The following is a 17,090-nucleotide window of genomic DNA, read 5'->3' as shown; positions in this document are numbered from 1 at the left end:
TGCAGTCTAAATCTTTCCTGTGGTCCTGCAGATTCAACCCTATTGTTCTTTCTTCTCTTTGGCTGTTGCTTTGAGCTTTTTCCTGACATCTCTCTGCTCTCTGGTGATGATCACACATAAAATAAGACAAGTTAATATTCACTGCTTAAACATTCAAATGTTGTTTTTCAGAGCAAATGTCTTCCAGGCTATGTCTTTTAGAGTAATTCAGGTGAGTGTCCAGCAGAGTGCAGATGGTTATTACACCACCATTTGTCATTTAAGAAGTAATTGCCTCTGATAATTATGATTTTCACACATTAATTCTATGAATTCCTTATATTTAAATATCCAAAAGTGGCCAAAAAAAACAAAAACTTAAGAAATTATCTCAGTATATTCATGAATAAATAACAATAGCTGTGTCATATTCATAGCTATGAATGATCAGAAGTTTATATTTCTCAGCATGGTCCATTCTGCCCATTCTAAAACATTAGCTTAGCTTTTCTACTTTTACCATAAAGTGACGAATCAACTATTTGGTTGAGCACGTTTTTGAAAAATTATTAAAAACATACTAGTTTTTTCATGGCACCATAATTTTGTAAAGTTAGGACTCTTACAGTGTAATACGTCAAAAAAAAAAATGCTTACCTTGCAAAATTTCACCAAGAACAGTTCACATGGCAGGAGTGGTTTCTTTGTTTCGGACATCCATGTTAGAGGAAGTGTTGTGACAAGTGCTGTTGATGGACTTTGTGACATCTAGTGGATTTTTTTTGGCATGACATACCTCAACCAGATGGTAGACATGGCTCAATCAGCTTGAGTTAAGTTAGGTACTCCTCTCAATAAAATATATATAGTGACTCAAAATGTGCTCAGCCGTTTGGTGGAGCAGGCCGTTAAAGGGCTAACACAGATTTTGACAGATTTGTGAACAATATTTAAGAGAAATAGGCCTTTTGTGTACATAGAAATTTCAGCTCATGAAAAATGGGGGCAAAAACAAAAGTGTTGCGTTTATAATTTTGTTCAGTGTATATCTATGAAGAAAGCAAGACTTTTATTAGCTATCTGAACATACAGTATAAAAAAGCTGACACAAACTCTGTAAAACTGACTAACCTCCGATAACTTTCATTTCCATGGTTTCATTCAGCAGATCATACTGTTTTAATGAGGCTCATCTGACTCCTGATCAGATGCTTCTTGGTCGTCAGAGAGTCGGGTTACAAGGCTCTCTATCCATTAGGCCACGACTGCCCCACGTGCATACTATCCATCCTAAATTTGATGTGATTAGGGCAGATAGGGTGGATAGTATATGCACATTGGGACGCAGGGTCAGTCTCTTCTGATGGTATAAAATATGGTATAAAGACGAATGTATTGTGAATAATATTATGCTATCTGCAAAATATATCTATACCGGCAACTCTCTTTTTATTATTTTATATAGCCTATTAATATTTGTGCTTTGTACTATACATTTATCTTTGTCTGCAGTCATTGCCTAATGATATACAGCATCATTACAAAGATGCATCATTATAATGTATTTTTCATTCATCAAATAAAAACAGAGAAAATTTAGCACATTTTAGTTTGCAGTCTCTGTTCATCTGTTCTCTTCATAAATAAATAAATGCATAAGCCTATATGCTCGTCCTACAGGTGCATGATTAAAAATGAAAAGGTGAACAAAAATACAAGCAATTAAGTGTGTTATTATAAGAGTTGATATTTTTTAAATATATTTAACATCCGAAAAACACAAAGTCTGTACAAATTTAGTTTACTCCAGAAAAAAAAAAACACTGGCAAATGAGCATAAAGTAGTTAATTATTTTATAAATTTTATAAATACTAGGAGATACTGCCTTCGTCCCAATAAATTCTACGTGATATTAGTAATTTTCAATACTATTTAGGGCAGATAGGATTGATAGTGGAACGCAGGGTTTCTGATTGGCTGAGAGCAGAGCGTCTCGAGAGCTGATTGGTCAGTAAGAGACACGCCTCTCGTCTCTTCCATTTATGAACAATAGGGGAGCAGCTAAACTTCAAATTATTTTCTGTCTACATAAAGAGCCTGTAAAGGTACAGGTAGAATGTTAAATACAATTTGCTTAGCTACGTAATCATATTTAATCACTGTTATCGGTTGTTTATGAGAAACATCATCTCTGAAAGCTTTAACAACATTAACACTGCCATAAACTCCCCCCCCCCCCCCCCCCCCGTATACCGGAAGTGGTAGGTCTCCATTCATGTGCTGTCGCTGCCTGTGATCTGGGAGAATTTAGCTGTCAGTGTCGCATTTTAAAGTTACAGATCCTCAATGAAAGAACATTAATTTGTATTTATACCTATAAAAATAAAATCTCTGTCGTGTACGTCCAGATTAATCATGCTTCGAGTGAGATCTGTCATCTGGCAGTCTTGGAAGGGGTATGTATGCATCTGCACATGGACTCACGCATGACTTTCACTTTGAGAGAGTCTTCTGGAGAGTTTCTGACATATGCACTGAATAATAATAAAAATGTGCATTATTATGTGAAGTGAGCAAGTGCTGGAAGTTTCCATTTTACATGCAAGCAAGCACTGTGTTATGCAATGCTGAAGAAACTTGTCCTCCCTGTTATGAAGGCGAGATCTGTTTGCACCAGTGTCTCTCATTGTTTTTATTGTATTACTGTAGCTCTATCTATTCAATTTCATAATCATAATCCACATACTGAGACACTACAAAACAAACACTGCAGCTTAATTAAGTATTCATGTTATTACAGGTCTCCCATACTCACTAGAGATCAAAAATACTGTAAATCAGTAATATTGTGAAATGTTATTACCGTTTAATAACTGCTTTCTATGTGAATATATTGTAAAATTAATTTCCAGCATTACTCCAGTCTTCAGTGTCACGTGATCCAATATGCTGCTCAAGAAACATTTCTGATTATTAATGTTGAAAGCAATATTTTTGTAGAAACAGTCATACATTGTTTCCAGATTCTTTGAATTTGATTATAAATGTCTTTATTATTACTTTTGATCAGTTTAATGCATCCTTGCTGATTTTTTTTTTAATGGTAGTGTATCACAGTTTCCACAAGAATATGGAGCTGAACTCTATGGATGTTTAATGTGTAATAAACATGTCATGTGAACTACATCAGCTGGCTAACAAATGAACGCATTAAAGACTAATTGTCTCCTGTTATGGATTTACAGCAGGTTATTCTTCTAGATGACTTTATAAAAGTTACTGATTGAGAGGCTTGTGATTTGTGTGACCAAACTGAGAAGTATTGAAGAGCAACAGCAAGTTTGTTTGTTTTGTTTTTCTGCAGGTTCAAGACCTTTCCGTGTGCAGCTGTGGAGGTGAAGAATGAGCCCATTCTGGGGTTCAAAGAGGGCAGTAAAGAGAGATCAGAGCTGGAGAAGGTGAAAAACATGTTCTCTGATGTCCCAATAATACACTAAATATCAGACATATCTGATTTACTGAACCTCTCTGGTTTACTTTGTTTACAGGCATTACAAAACCTGAAGGGAAAGACAGAAGAAATTCCATGTGTGATTGGAAGTGAAGAAGTCTGGACCAAAGATATCAGATACCAGCTGTCTGTGAGTTAATCATTTCTTTGGTTTCTGTACGAGCATGTGCTCTGTAGCTCAATCATCCTCGGCACCTCTGTTCACCATGGCATGAAATATAAGGCTAAATAATACTATTATTGTAGCCACACTGGACTCTGTTTTTTTCTAATAATAAAATAATTTAAAATTAAATGAATATCAAATCAAATCAAATCAAATCAAATCACTTTTATTGTCACATCACCACAGCACGTGTGCCTTCGTGAGTGAAATTCTTGAGAGCGTGCTCCAGACACTGCAGAAACAATTTACATATAGACAATTTACATATAAACAATTTACATATAGACATTACCATACATACGTACAGACTTATACAGATGACAATGTGTAATATACACATACATATACTCAGTACACACAGTGTACTATTAGACAGACATACAGTTACCGATACACATTATACACAGTATGTAGTACACATTCTACGTTATATACACACAGTAATATGCGAAGATGCAGCAGATTATATATAAACCGGGTGTGCAAATGTCATGGATGTGCATTGGATGGTATCCAGTGCTGGCAAAAAGATTGTTGTATTTGTGCAGTAGTGTACTGGTAGTCCAGTTTGAACTGTATTGGAATTAAAGTGCAGTGCGTGGTATATTGTAAAGTGGGAGTGTGCTGTAGGGTGTATTAGTTTTTACTGTTCATTAGCCTGATAGCCTGAGGAAAAAAGCTATCCCTCAGTCGGCTAGTGCGGGATCGGATGCTGCGGAGACGTCTTCGCTGTAACATTATTATTATTATTACACATTTTCGTTATTATTATATTAAAATAATAAACATTTTTACTATATTATATATTTTTATTAATTATCCTTTGAATAAAATACAACCAACTTAAATCAATATTTAGAATCGATTTTATATTATTATTATTATATTTAGATTAAATGTTTAAGATCCATTTCAAATCAATAAAGGTCAATTTAGGGTGATTTTAGTTATTTTTTATTCTTATTATTACTATAGTTTTCTACATTGTAATTAAGGGCTGTTTGTTTATTTGTTTGTTTGCTTTGTGTTGTACTTGAAACCTCTCTCCAAACAATCACAGGACAGTGTGGATTTATTTTATTTGAATGTTTACATCATATATTATCATGTTATATTGAAGTTATTGTTCTGTGTGATTATAGTCTGTTTAATTAGTTTTTTTCTTCTCCTTTTAGCCATTCAACCACTCTCACAAAGTGTCCAAGTTCTGCTATGCTGATAAGGTACAGTATGTTAATACTGGAAATTATAACATTCACACGAGGAAATCCTGCAAATGTGTTTGAGCAGTACTTGACTGTTTACTTAAACGTGTAAAATAATTAATTTAGCATGGAATGAGGTTGGTTTTGATCATACTTTGTGTCTTAAGGAGCTAATAAATAAAGCCATCGAGGCCTCGGTCGCTGCTCGGAGGGAGTGGGATCTTAAACCCGTTGCAGATCGAGCCCAGATCTTCTTCAAAGCTGCTGACATCATCAGTGGACCCAAGAGAGCAGAAGTTCTGGCCAAGACCATGATCGGACAGGTGCACCTTTGGAGCTGGTTACTGCTTATGTTAACCAGCTCATTTCATTTTTGCACGTGGGATTATTTATGCTGGCTTTCCGTTAAACAAATGACCTTTGCTCCGTGTCTCAGGGTAAGACTGTGGTCCAGGCTGAGATTGACGCTGCTGCTGAACTCATTGACTTCTTCAGGTTCAATGCCAAACATGCGATTGAGCTGGAACAGCAGCAGCCGTTAGACAGCGATGGAAGTACTAACACCATGCTGTACCGTGGGCTGGAGGTGCTTTCTATAAATAATCAGATGACTGCATAACAGTTTTGTTCGGTCTTATTTGGCATTACCTTGACTTGTACTTGTTTTAGGGTTTTGTAGCTGCTGTTTCGCCATTTAACTTCACAGCGATTGGTGGAAACCTGGCCGGCACCCCTGCTATCATGGTGAGATGCCAAGACACATTTATTTATATGTATGTTTTAAATTAATTAATTGAAAAACAAGTTCAGTTCAGCTATAAGCGGTGCCGTCTAACTGGTAATATTACTGAATATTTTAAACTTCTCTTTTAAAAGACAATTTAAAATTGTCTGCATTTATAGGAATAGTTCACCCAAAAATGAAAATTTGCTGAAAATGTACTAGGCCATCAGATGTAGTTGAGTTTGTTTCTTCATAGGAACAGATTTGGAGAAATGTAGCATTGCATCACTTGGTCACTAATGGATCCTCTGCAGTGAATGGGTGCCGTCAGAATGAGAGTCCAAACAGCTGATAAAAACATCACAAAAATCCAGTCCGCCAAGTTCGTAAGAAACAAATCCATCATTTAGACGTTTTTAACTTCAAATGATTGCTTCCACCTTAATATGAATCCATAATCCATAATATTTCCTGGATCAGGAGAGAAATATGCCCAGGTCAAGCAGCGTTTAAATAGGGATGTCCCGAGCCAATCTCAAGGCCGATGAAGCTCTCCTAACCCCGATCCTTATTTTATGTCAGCTGTCATGCCAGTGATGTGCAGTAGGTGCAGTATTCTCCTTCCAGTAGATTTGCCAACCTCCATTCAAAGGAAAAGACGATGCTCAAATGTTCGTGTTCAGCTGCCAGTAAAACCAAAATAAGAAGAAATGTGCGTGCGTGACTCACAAGAACCAGTGAGGTTTGTTCTAGCGTGTCACGTTTGAGCTTCCGTGTTCAATGTATTTGATGCTCACTTTTATAACGATCACTCATTCAATTATCCTTTATTTTTATCTGCCACCAGACGATCCATTGTCACAACACATTGAAATGAGTTACTTCAGATTTGACTGACAGACTGGCATTCTGACACTGAAAGCTTCATGCTTTCTAACCATATCTCCACTTTTTCCCTTTATGCTGCAATTATTCTGCTTTTATAAAATGCAAGAAGTTTACATCAGTAGTCCATTATTCTACCAATGTCTTTATACAGTAGGTGCAGATATATATATAGCTTATGTATACACACACATACATACAGTATATTAGTTTTACTCTCTGCACAACTCTGTATACATTGGGTTGACTTTAATAACTTTAGGCCTGGTTTCACAGACAGGGCTTAGACTAAGATAGGATTAGGCCATAGTTCAATTAAGACATATAAGTAATTTTTTTGTAAACATGCCTTAGAAATAACATTACTGGTGTGCATCCTGAGACGATACAAAGCACTGATATATTTTAAGATCAGTCAGTGCAAGTTTCTTTCAGCTGAAACTGCTCAGACTTGCATTTAATCTCGGACTAGGTTTAAGCCTTGTCTGTGAAACTGGGGGTTAATGTACTTGAATTGTACATCAAATACTAGGAATATACAAGTATCGGATCAGGACTTGGAATCGGCAGATATTCAATGACTCGGATCGGGGGCACAAAAAACCCGATTGGGACATCCCTAATTCTAAACAAATATGTAATTGGATTTTGATGTTAGAAGACAACAGGTGATGAACTTTTTCACTGGAGGAAGTGTTATTATGGAGTACAGGCTCGCATTTCGGCCAGTTTAAAGTTAAGATGTCTTGATACATTTTACAAACTCACAGCTTTTCACTTTAATTGTTGGACTGGAGTTGTGTGGATTACTCTTGGGTGCAGCAGATTTTCATTTTTGGGTGAACTATTGCTTTAAAATCGATTAGTAGTGACATGCAGTGCCACTTGAGTGTTTTGGTACATTTCTACGACTGACTTTGTCACATATATGATGCAGGGTAACGTGGTGTTGTGGAAACCCAGTGACACGGCCATGTCTGCCAGCTACGCCGTCTATAAGATCCTGAGAGAGTCTGGATTGCCACCCAATATCATCCAGTTTGTCCCAGCCGATGGTCCAGTGTTTGGAGACACCATCACATCCTCGGAGCACCTGACTGGCATTAACTTCACCGGCAGTGTGCCGTACGTGTCTTTCTATGCTTGTTGACTCAGTCATACAGTATGTCATGTGATTGCATTACTCTTATCAGTAACACTTTAGTATAGGGACCAATTCTCACTATAACTAGTTCCTTATTAGCATGCCTATTATTAAAGGAACACTCCACTTTTTTTGCAAATAGGCTCATTTTAAATTAAAATTATCGAAACTCTTTGGTCATTTGATTGATGACCAAATGCTAATGGTCTAATCCGATTCAATGATCTATGCTAAACTAAGCTAAAAGTGCTACCGCCAGACCCGGAGATCGGCTGAATGGATTCAAAAACGGTAAAACTCAACTGTTTAACTCTTAGGGAGTTGTAAAATGAGCCTATTTCCAAAAAAAGTGGAGTGTTCCTTTTACATATTGGCTGTTTATTAGTACGTATAAAGCACATATTCTGGATGATATTATTCTGCATCCCTAATCCTACCCTACTAACTACTTTAAATCCTACCTTACTAATTATTAATAAGCAGCAAATTAGTAGTTTATTGAACCAAAAGTCATAGTTAATGGTAGGGCTGTAGTCAACCAAAGAAATGCTTAGTCGACCAAAGTCCTGTCCTGCGCAACGATCAGTCGACTAAAAAAAAAAAAAAAGACGCAATGTTTTGCATTTTGATTGAACATTTAAACAATTTTCATAGAGCATTTATAAAACAACAATGAAAAAACATCAATACATAAAACTATAATAATAATACAATTCTTTGAAAATTAAGTGATTTTTTTAACTGCAAAGTGAGGAGCTCTGTCCTAGGTCTATAGTGACAGCCACAATCGCGCACCTGACTATACCACACGCTAAAAAAATATAACTGTTAAAACTGCCAAATAATGAAAAATCCTAACAAAAGCTCTCGTTTATACAGGCTGTATATTCTTCTTTACTTTCAAAGCTATGAGTTAACTTTTGTCCGGCCGATCTATAGGCGTTTGCAGAGATGCAGAGCAGGCGTTTGGCTGCCCGAGCAAGTCGTGGATATCTCTCCTCATTATTTTTCCACCACGCAAGTGGCCCAGCAGTGTCCACTTTACTTCTGTCCTGAAGATAATCTTTCATTTCGTCGCAAGAGGATCTTTGTGCGCTTGGCTCATCAGGGTCATCCTCTGCACCATGTCCACAAAGAAGCATTGCTATCTCCTTCTCTTTTGCCGTTTTCTGTTTTTTTGCCAACGGGTCAAATATTTTGTAAAATGCAGCCAGACAAAAGATTTAGATTTCTTGGACATTTTGTCGACTAAAGCCAAAACAAGTAGTGTTCTAACTGAATGAATACAGCAAAACTACCTATATTCCTTACTGAGCGCGAAGCAGCAGTGCAGCCAGCCACAGGTGCGGTTCCCGAGTGTTCGTGGTGCGCTAAACTGTGGCGCTGTTATAAAATAGCCTAAATTAAAGCATTTAAAGTTCGGGATAAAACATAGGCTAATTATATTTAGAATACAGTAATATATAACTGCTAATAAAGGAATAAATATCAAGGAGTAAATCAATGAAAATTTCTTTATTGGTGAAAAAAAAAAAAAATTATGCAACTGGTCGACCAATGAGAATGTCAGTCGACCAAGACGGCATCGACCGATTAGTCGACTAAACGACTAAAGTTGACAGCCCTAGTTAATGGTTTGTAAATAATGAGAATTGGACCTTAAAATAATGTGTGACCCTCTTATCTTTAGTATAACCTTCTGTCTGAGTTCAAGTTTGTCAGACTCACAGTGCAAAGTGAAAATTTCAACCTCTTGGATGTTTTGCTTGGTTGAAGCCTAAATTTTGTAGCATTTTAACCTCCACTACGGTTAAAATGTTTGGAATCGTAAGTTTTTTTTTTAATGTTTTTGTCTGCTCACCAAGGCTGTGTTTATTTGATAAAAATACAGTAAAGACAGTAATATTGTGAAAATGTTTCTATTTGAATATTTCAAAGCTGAATTTCCAGCATCATTACTCCAGTCTTCAGTGTCACATAATCCTTCAGAAATCATTCTAATATGCTGCTCAACAAACAATTATTATTATTATTATCAATGTTTTTATGCTTATTTATTTTTTTCTTTTGGAAACCTTTTCAGAACTTTCAAACGATTGTGGAAGCAAGTCGCCCAGAATCTGGACATCTACAGGAATTTCCCTCGTGTTGCTGGAGGTTTGTGTTTCGATGCCATTAAGAATTAAATTCTAATAATGTTTGAATTCTAACAAAAGGTGTATGTTTGATTTCTTGTTTTAGAATGCGGTGGCAAGAACTTCCACTTTGTGCACAAGTCCGCAGACGTTCATAGTGTGGTGAACGGCACCATCCGCTCTGCGTTTGAGTACGGAGGACAGAAGTGTTCGGCCTGTTCCAGGATGTACGTACCAGACTCACTGTGGCCTCAGATCAAACAGGAACTCCTGGATGTGCTCAAACAGATCAAATTGGGAGACGTAAGTGGAAGAGTTTGCGACCGCAAAAGTGTTCTTGTGAGACAGGCAGTGGTGGACAGTGACAGTATTTTTCTTACAATCTGAACTTACTGGCATTTTGACTTTTCTGTTTCACCTCACAGCCAGTTGAAGATTTCAGCACTTTCTTCTCAGCAGTTATTGATGAAAAGGTACAAACCAGCAACCTATTAACAATAACAAAGAAATCAAATGTATGACATTTTTGATTTACTTCTTGCTCGGGTAATAATCACTCTTAATGTCTTTCTCAAGTCCTTCTCCAGAATCAAGGGATGGCTGGAACACGCCAAAACTTCTCCACATCTGAAGATCATCGCTGGAGGAAACTGTGATAATAAAAAAGGATATTTCGTAGACCCCACCATTATTGAAACCACCGATCCACATGAGAAAATCATGAGTGAGGTATAAAAAATGTTGCACGCAAAATTGCACAATGACTTGACATCTTAGTTCAGGATTAGTTATACACACACACACACACACACACACACAGGCTCAGGGCGGTGAATGGATGGACTTTAGTTTGTTTAGGTAAACTAATCTCTTCCATTTAACTCTTATCTTCACAAATGGATGGTCTCGGCTGACCTGGTTACCACCCACAGTCACCCCGAATGAGTGATCTAGATATTGAGAACATAACCGGATCTGATTATATCAACCATTTGCCCTAAATGAATACTTGACTTTATAAATAAATAATTATTTTTGGTTAAATTACAGGTTAAATGAAAGCTTTTACACTAAAGGTTGACTGTTAATTTGTTTGATTTATAAAAAATAAATCATTTTAAAAGTATGAAATATGAACATTGTTTATGTTTTATCTGTGAGTTGTAAGTTTACATTTCGAAATTCTGACTTTCGAATTTAAAAAGTTTAAATTTGACTATTTTTCTCACAAATTTGACTTTTTCGAGTTGTGATGTTTATATCTTGCACTTTTGTGTGATAAAAGTCACAGTTTCCTTTTTCCATAAGTGTCCAGAGAACTGCAAGTGCAAGTCAGATTCAGTGATTAAGTATCTCATATATATTCTTTGCATTTTCAGGAGATCTTCGGGCCTGTCTTAACAGTTTACGTTTACCCTGAAAAGGACTACAAGAAGGTCCTGCACTTAATAGACAACACTTCTCCATATGCCCTGACGGGAGCCATCTTTTCCCAAGATAAGTGAGTGCAGTACCATTTCATCATGTTCACTATCAGCTGCTGGGTTAGATGAAGTTAGTATGTAAATGAAATCCATTAAACAACTCAGATCAGCACATTCCCAGCTTTTCAATGAAAGCTATTTGGAGGATGTCCACACACTCATATATCTGTACTAGACTTATATATCTTTAACATGCATTTGTAATGTGGTTGCTTGTTTCAGGGCTGTTGTTAATGAGGCAGGAAAGGCTCTGAGAAACGCTGCTGGAAATTATTATGTCAATGACAAATCGACAGGATCCGTTGTGGCCCAGCAGCCATTTGGTGGTGCCAGAGCATCAGGTAAACTGAAACGCATCGACCAACCAAAGGAATGATCCAGATTCAGACTCTGTGGCATAATGTAAAGTTAAGATTTCTGGGTCAAAAGTAAATATTGAAATGCACACTCTTTTGAATGTATAGCCAAAAGAAACCAAAAATGATCCAGCTAGAAAAGAGGTTTTTGCTGAATAATACAAGTGGTTTAATAAAAATATTCAATTGAAATATAAGTGCAAGTCAACATCAGTGGATATTAAATAGAAATATATATTCAAATATATACTTTGTTTACCAAAAAAAAAAAAAAGACATTTCATGCCTGCAGATTTTTTTTTTTATTATTAAAGATTAAAAGATACTTTTAATACTACAAGTTAAATTAAGGTTTTAAAGGAAAATAATGTTGACTTGTCCATTAATTTGTTTAAAAATTAATTTAAAAATGTTCAAACAGAAGAGCACATGCATTTCTGAGATACGAGGAAAAACATTTAATTTGCTTAATGGAAAATTAATGTTTTTTAAAGTCTTTTTTTAAAACAAAACAAAAAAGTCAAAATCAGTGAATATAAAATATCTGAAATATTCGTTATATTCTTCTAAATATATATTCTTTACATCTCTTGCCTGCAGAAATGCCTTAAATGACTACTTAACATTATAAAGAAACTGTATAAACATTTTTTTTAATTTGTTTTGTTTAACAAAATTAAAAAATAAATAAATATAAAAATATGTGCAAACAGAAATATACATGCATTGCTTGTTTTAAATGAAAAACGAGTTAAAGCTTCATTTATTTATTAGAAAATTGTTGATATTTTTTTTAAATATTTACGTTTTAACTGAATTTTTTTTTTTATAAATAAATAAATTAATTAATTAATTAAAAAGGTGAAATATATTTGCAAGTCAAAATCATATAAAACATAGCAAATATATTTCATGCCTGCATTATCTTTTCAGGCACCAACGACAAGCCTGGCGGCACACACTATGTCCTCCGCTGGACGTCCCCGCAGGTCGTCAAGCAAACCCACGTACCCCTTACAGAATGGAAATATCCCTACATGGGCTAAGAGATCATGAACCACATGCTTTCCTTCCCTAAATGCCTCCATCAAGACTCATAAATCAATCAGTCCCCTTCTTAATTGTGCTAAAAACTGTTAAACAGAAACCTGTCCTCTGCTGGTGATGCTTTCAACATGCAAACCAGGAGCGGCGGCTCGAGCTAGTGTGAATGTACTCAAGGTGTCCGTCCAGCCTTCAGATATCAGTGGATCATTAATATGAGGAATCAAGAGTTCAAACAAATGCACTGAAAAGTTTCCAATTTAATCTGTTATCATGAGCTGTGATTGTTTTGTCTTTTTTCCTTCAGCATATCAAGACAGTAAACCGATTTCTATCTTTTTATAATTGAGTGGAAGGAAACAGTTTCCATGTCAATTCTTCTGTTACATTTATACTGATGTGAGGAGCTTATTTAAATGATTAGAATTACATGTGACATTCTAATTTAAATCTGTAGCATTCTAATAGAATTTACATATGAGCGTGAAGGCAAACATGAGTGTTTTCAGTTAGCAAAGTATCAAAAACAGTCCAAATATCCTTCACCGGCAGTGCAATCTAACAACGTACTGTGCCTCAATAAACACTTGGTGTGGATGATGGAGTTATTTGTGGCTTTGTTTATTAACAACTTAAAAAGAAGTCTTTCAGGGCCACATTACAGATACATTTTGCTCTATTTACTTTTATTTGAATACCATTCAGACTTGCTGCCAACACCTTAAATGTTCTACGTTTTATTGCTCTGCACAAATATCTCTGACACATTCACACTTGAGTGAAGAGATTTCCCTCCAACAAATCATAAAGAATTTAAATTATGTATTTAATTCCAATCAGATTGATACCAATATATACTATATACACATAGTATTTATTAATATTTTTGATGAACTTTCTAAATTTGCATGTTCTGTTTTTCATTTAGTTGATAGTTGAAGTTTTTGTGATTTTAGTTCATAGTTAGTGTTTTTAGTATATTTCATGTATTTAGTTTGCATTTTAATTTTAGTTTGTGCTTTTGTCATTTTTATTGGTTTGTTTGAAATATTTCTATTTAGCTTTCATTTATTTTTATTTCAGTGTTAGTGATTTTATTACTAAAACTTAGGTTTTTAATCAGTATTTGTATTTTATGTCATATGCACGAGAATCAAAAAAACTACTAAACCCTTAATTTGATCGCTCACCCAAAGAAGACATTTTTGTCATCATTTACTCTCCCTCATGTCGTTACAGACCCGTATGATTTCCTTTCTTCTGCTGAACACAAAAGAAGATATTGACAATAGCCAGTGACTTCCATACTATTTTTTCGTTCTATGGAAATCAATGGCTACCATTTCTTGGAAATATCTTTTGATGGTGAGTAAATGAAGACAGAATTTAGATTTTTGGGTGAACTATCCCTTTAAGTGCTGAAAACATTGATTGCTTGTTATCTTATATAAAAGTTGTTTGTGCCTTTGCTGTTCATTATTTGCCCACATTTTGTGGGCTCTTATATGACTGACATCAAAGCGGCTGCGGAGCAGGAGCGTGCCACACTTCAGACAGACGCTTTATGGCAATACGGCTGTGAAGGCACACTTCTTAACACATAATAAATTCAAGAGGACTGTGTGAGGGCCTGAGAACCCGTCCTCTGTCCTCTCTCATGCAGCCAGTTCCTCTTTCTTTATAGGGTCTGTCCTCAATCATGAGAAAACCCAAGTGTGAATAATTATGTTGCAGTAGACAAAGCAGCACGCCGATGCAGGATTCCTTAGTATGGAAATCAATTTGCATTGGAATTTTTTATTATTGAAATGTTTTTTTTTTTATGTTTGCAAATTATATCCATATGTATTAATTTAGCAGCTCAAGACTCCAACTTTCAATTGTTAGAAAACATTTCAGCATGATTCAATAAACCTATTCAGGACGTTAATTCAATTAAAATAGCGTAATATATTATAGCTCTATAAGTATGGGTGTTAGAAGGTACATGTAAAACCAGCAAACTATTACATTTGGTGCATTTAAGATCAATAGCAATTCATATTTTAAGTATGGCTAATATTTATATGGATTTCCATAATAAATAGCTGGTTAAAAACATTAATGTTAAGATCTAAATCTAAACATGATCTAAAACATGTCATTGTAATTATTTTAAAGATTTGCTACATCCAGTAAAAAAAAAATGAAGACTTCATTAAAAATAAAACAAACCAACAACCAAACATAAAAGGAAACGTGCAATTCCAATTCATTTATAGGGTTTTCTAGATTACATATCTGGTTAAACATATTTAGTATTCAACTTATGACCTTAAAAATAATAACAATGAACAGAAATGTGTAACTTTAGTTTATTTTTATCCTGAACTCAACATGAGACACATGTCCATCAATATGACAGATTTAACACCTCTAAAGGTTACAAAACTCATTTAAAGATTATTTTCAACAGAAACATAATGAGGTGACGTAGTCCTCATTTGTACAATATGTAAATGAAGTTGATCTCCACACAGGTGAAGTAACTCAGACTCAGGTATGGGGTAGACTGGTGCATGACAGCTGCTGTCTACATCAACATTTTATAAAAATGATATGTTTTACTTCGAGAAAACAGTCCGTTCTCTGTGGGTCTTCATAAGATCACCAGGGTCTCCAGAGCACCTGCTCTCCGGTGCTTTTTAACGCGATCTGACAGCTGTCTTGCGCGCTCACTTTGGCTCGCTGGGTTCCCTCAAAGTGTCCCATTAAGACCGGCTTGGTGATCTGTTGCTGGTTGTGAACCGACAGGAATCGCACTGTCTCCTCTAGACACCTGGAGAATCCGTCGGAGTAGCTCTGCGCATGCGCATCCGTGCCCGGAGACGGCGCCCGCGGCCACGTGTTGTTCTTCAGGTAAATGACCGCCGTTTCCAGGATGTCAGCCTTCTCTAGTTTAGAGCAGGGTTGGTTGGCTTTTATCTCGGCTTTCAGAAGAACTTTTAGCTGCTCGATGCATCTGTTAATACGATCTCTGCGCATCTTCTCCACCACTGGTTTCCTCATCTGCAAAAAAGTGAAAGGTTTGGTTAGAAAGCGGATCGGAAGTAAACACTCGAGTGGAAATGGAAAGGGGGTCTTACTTTAATACTTACTTTAGTTTTAGCCTTTCCAGCCTGAGTGAGTTTGCAAGCAGTAGGTGCCATTCTTACTGCAGTTTGTGTGCTGTCTCTTGATCTTGTGTGTGTTTCTTCTCCTGAAGTGTCCCCTTATATGCCCTGATCCTGCGCGTCCTCTGTTTCCCACACTTTTGAGCCAATCAGAAAGCGGCTGACGGTTCAATAGGGAGAGTTTAAATTAGCCTGATCCTCCTTTTATGGGAAACAATAGAGGTGCGCCCTCAAACAGCTGGAGCGTGTGTGTGTGTGTGTGTGTGTGTGTGTGTGAGTGTGTGTTAAGCATTTTAATATGTCATATACACAACTTTAATTACCACACACACTTTCCCTCCAAAAAACATCTGGCATATGGTGTCCACTGGTATTGTTGATGAATTCACTAATATTATTGGTTTATTAGGTAAGATAAAGTACAAAACGTAAATATGTATTATGTAAATATTCATAAATATTTAACTTTGTTATTTTACGTATCTTAAGTAGGCCTATATGAATGTTTGATATACATATTTACCATATGCTTTCTATAGCCTACAGATTTTAAGTTTTGTATGTTTTGATTTTATTTATTAAAGCATCAGTTTACATAAGTATATTAAAGAGGCTGTTGTGTATATATATATATATATAGAGAGAGAGAGAGAGAGAGAGAGAGAGAGAGGGGATGTACATATTATTTTCCACATTTCTATTCGATTTCTAACTATTTTACTGGTTAACAATGACCAAAACATCAGCCGTTCACAGTATTGTTTTAACTTGTTTTATATGATTGTTTCATGCTGTATTGTCAATTTACATATTTTATTAAAAGAATATGCATATTTATATGATTTATTTATATTATGCATTCATTTGTTCTGTACTCACCTTATATTTAAACTCAAGAAGTATTTTAAGGACAGTTAAGTGTGGCCCTTTCAGATGAATTATTCTGTTAATCATTCCTCAACATACCCCGGGGGACTGGTTGCCTCATTGAGAGCCCATTACTAATGCGCTGGGGAGTGCGGCACACTTCTATTGGGCCCCATTGAAGAGCTGCTGTGGGAAAGTTGGGACAACATGGGCTCCAGGATTAGACTTTGAAGAGCTCAAAGGCGCAGCTGGCTCCTGTGCGCGGGAAAGTGTGGTCAGTAAAGCCCAGCGCTGACAGGCGTTTTGTCGAGCTTTTCACATGCGAGGTTCATGCTTAGTTCACTTGGCTCACTTATGCAGTTGTAAATTGCTTCGGGTTACTATAATGTTATTTTAAAGCAATTAGCAGCCATGCAGTCTGTTGATGTACTGCACGT

The 17,090-nt window shown here is 36.0% G+C and overlaps 2 protein-coding genes across 2 annotated transcripts; one reads left to right on the top strand and one right to left on the bottom strand.

Moving 5' to 3' along the window:
- The first annotated feature begins 2,229 nt into the window (after positions 1-2,229).
- On the top strand, positions 2,230-14,295 carry LOC306856575 (delta-1-pyrroline-5-carboxylate dehydrogenase, mitochondrial-like). Its single transcript, XM_079395936.1, has 15 exons — positions 2,230-2,436; positions 3,345-3,438; positions 3,529-3,621; positions 4,833-4,880; positions 5,030-5,185; positions 5,299-5,448; positions 5,532-5,606; positions 7,409-7,596; positions 9,699-9,772; positions 9,857-10,053; positions 10,176-10,223; positions 10,327-10,479; positions 11,130-11,251; positions 11,457-11,575; positions 12,524-14,295. The coding sequence occupies exons 1-15, from the start codon at positions 2,396-2,398 to the stop codon at positions 12,634-12,636; spliced, it is 1,671 nt and encodes a 556-aa protein (XP_079252062.1). The 5' UTR covers positions 2,230-2,395; the 3' UTR covers positions 12,637-14,295.
- Positions 14,296-14,976: 681 nt separating this feature from the next.
- On the bottom strand, positions 14,977-15,856 carry LOC306857168 (transcription factor HES-5-like). The gene is made up of 2 exons (XM_079396914.1): positions 15,772-15,856; positions 14,977-15,682 (listed from the first exon to the last, which is right to left on the bottom strand). The coding sequence occupies exons 1-2, from the start codon at positions 15,820-15,822 to the stop codon at positions 15,281-15,283; spliced, it is 453 nt and encodes a 150-aa protein (XP_079253040.1). The 5' UTR covers positions 15,823-15,856; the 3' UTR covers positions 14,977-15,280.
- Between the last annotated feature and the right edge of the window lie 1,234 nt (positions 15,857-17,090).

The sequence above is a fragment of the Barbus barbus genome, assembly GCF_936440315.1.
Source record: "Barbus barbus genome assembly, chromosome: 37".
In the NCBI taxonomy this organism is placed as follows: Eukaryota; Metazoa; Chordata; class Actinopteri; order Cypriniformes; family Cyprinidae; genus Barbus; species Barbus barbus.
Note: the sequence above shows the minus strand (reverse complement) of the source record. Positions and strands in the feature narration are given on the sequence as shown.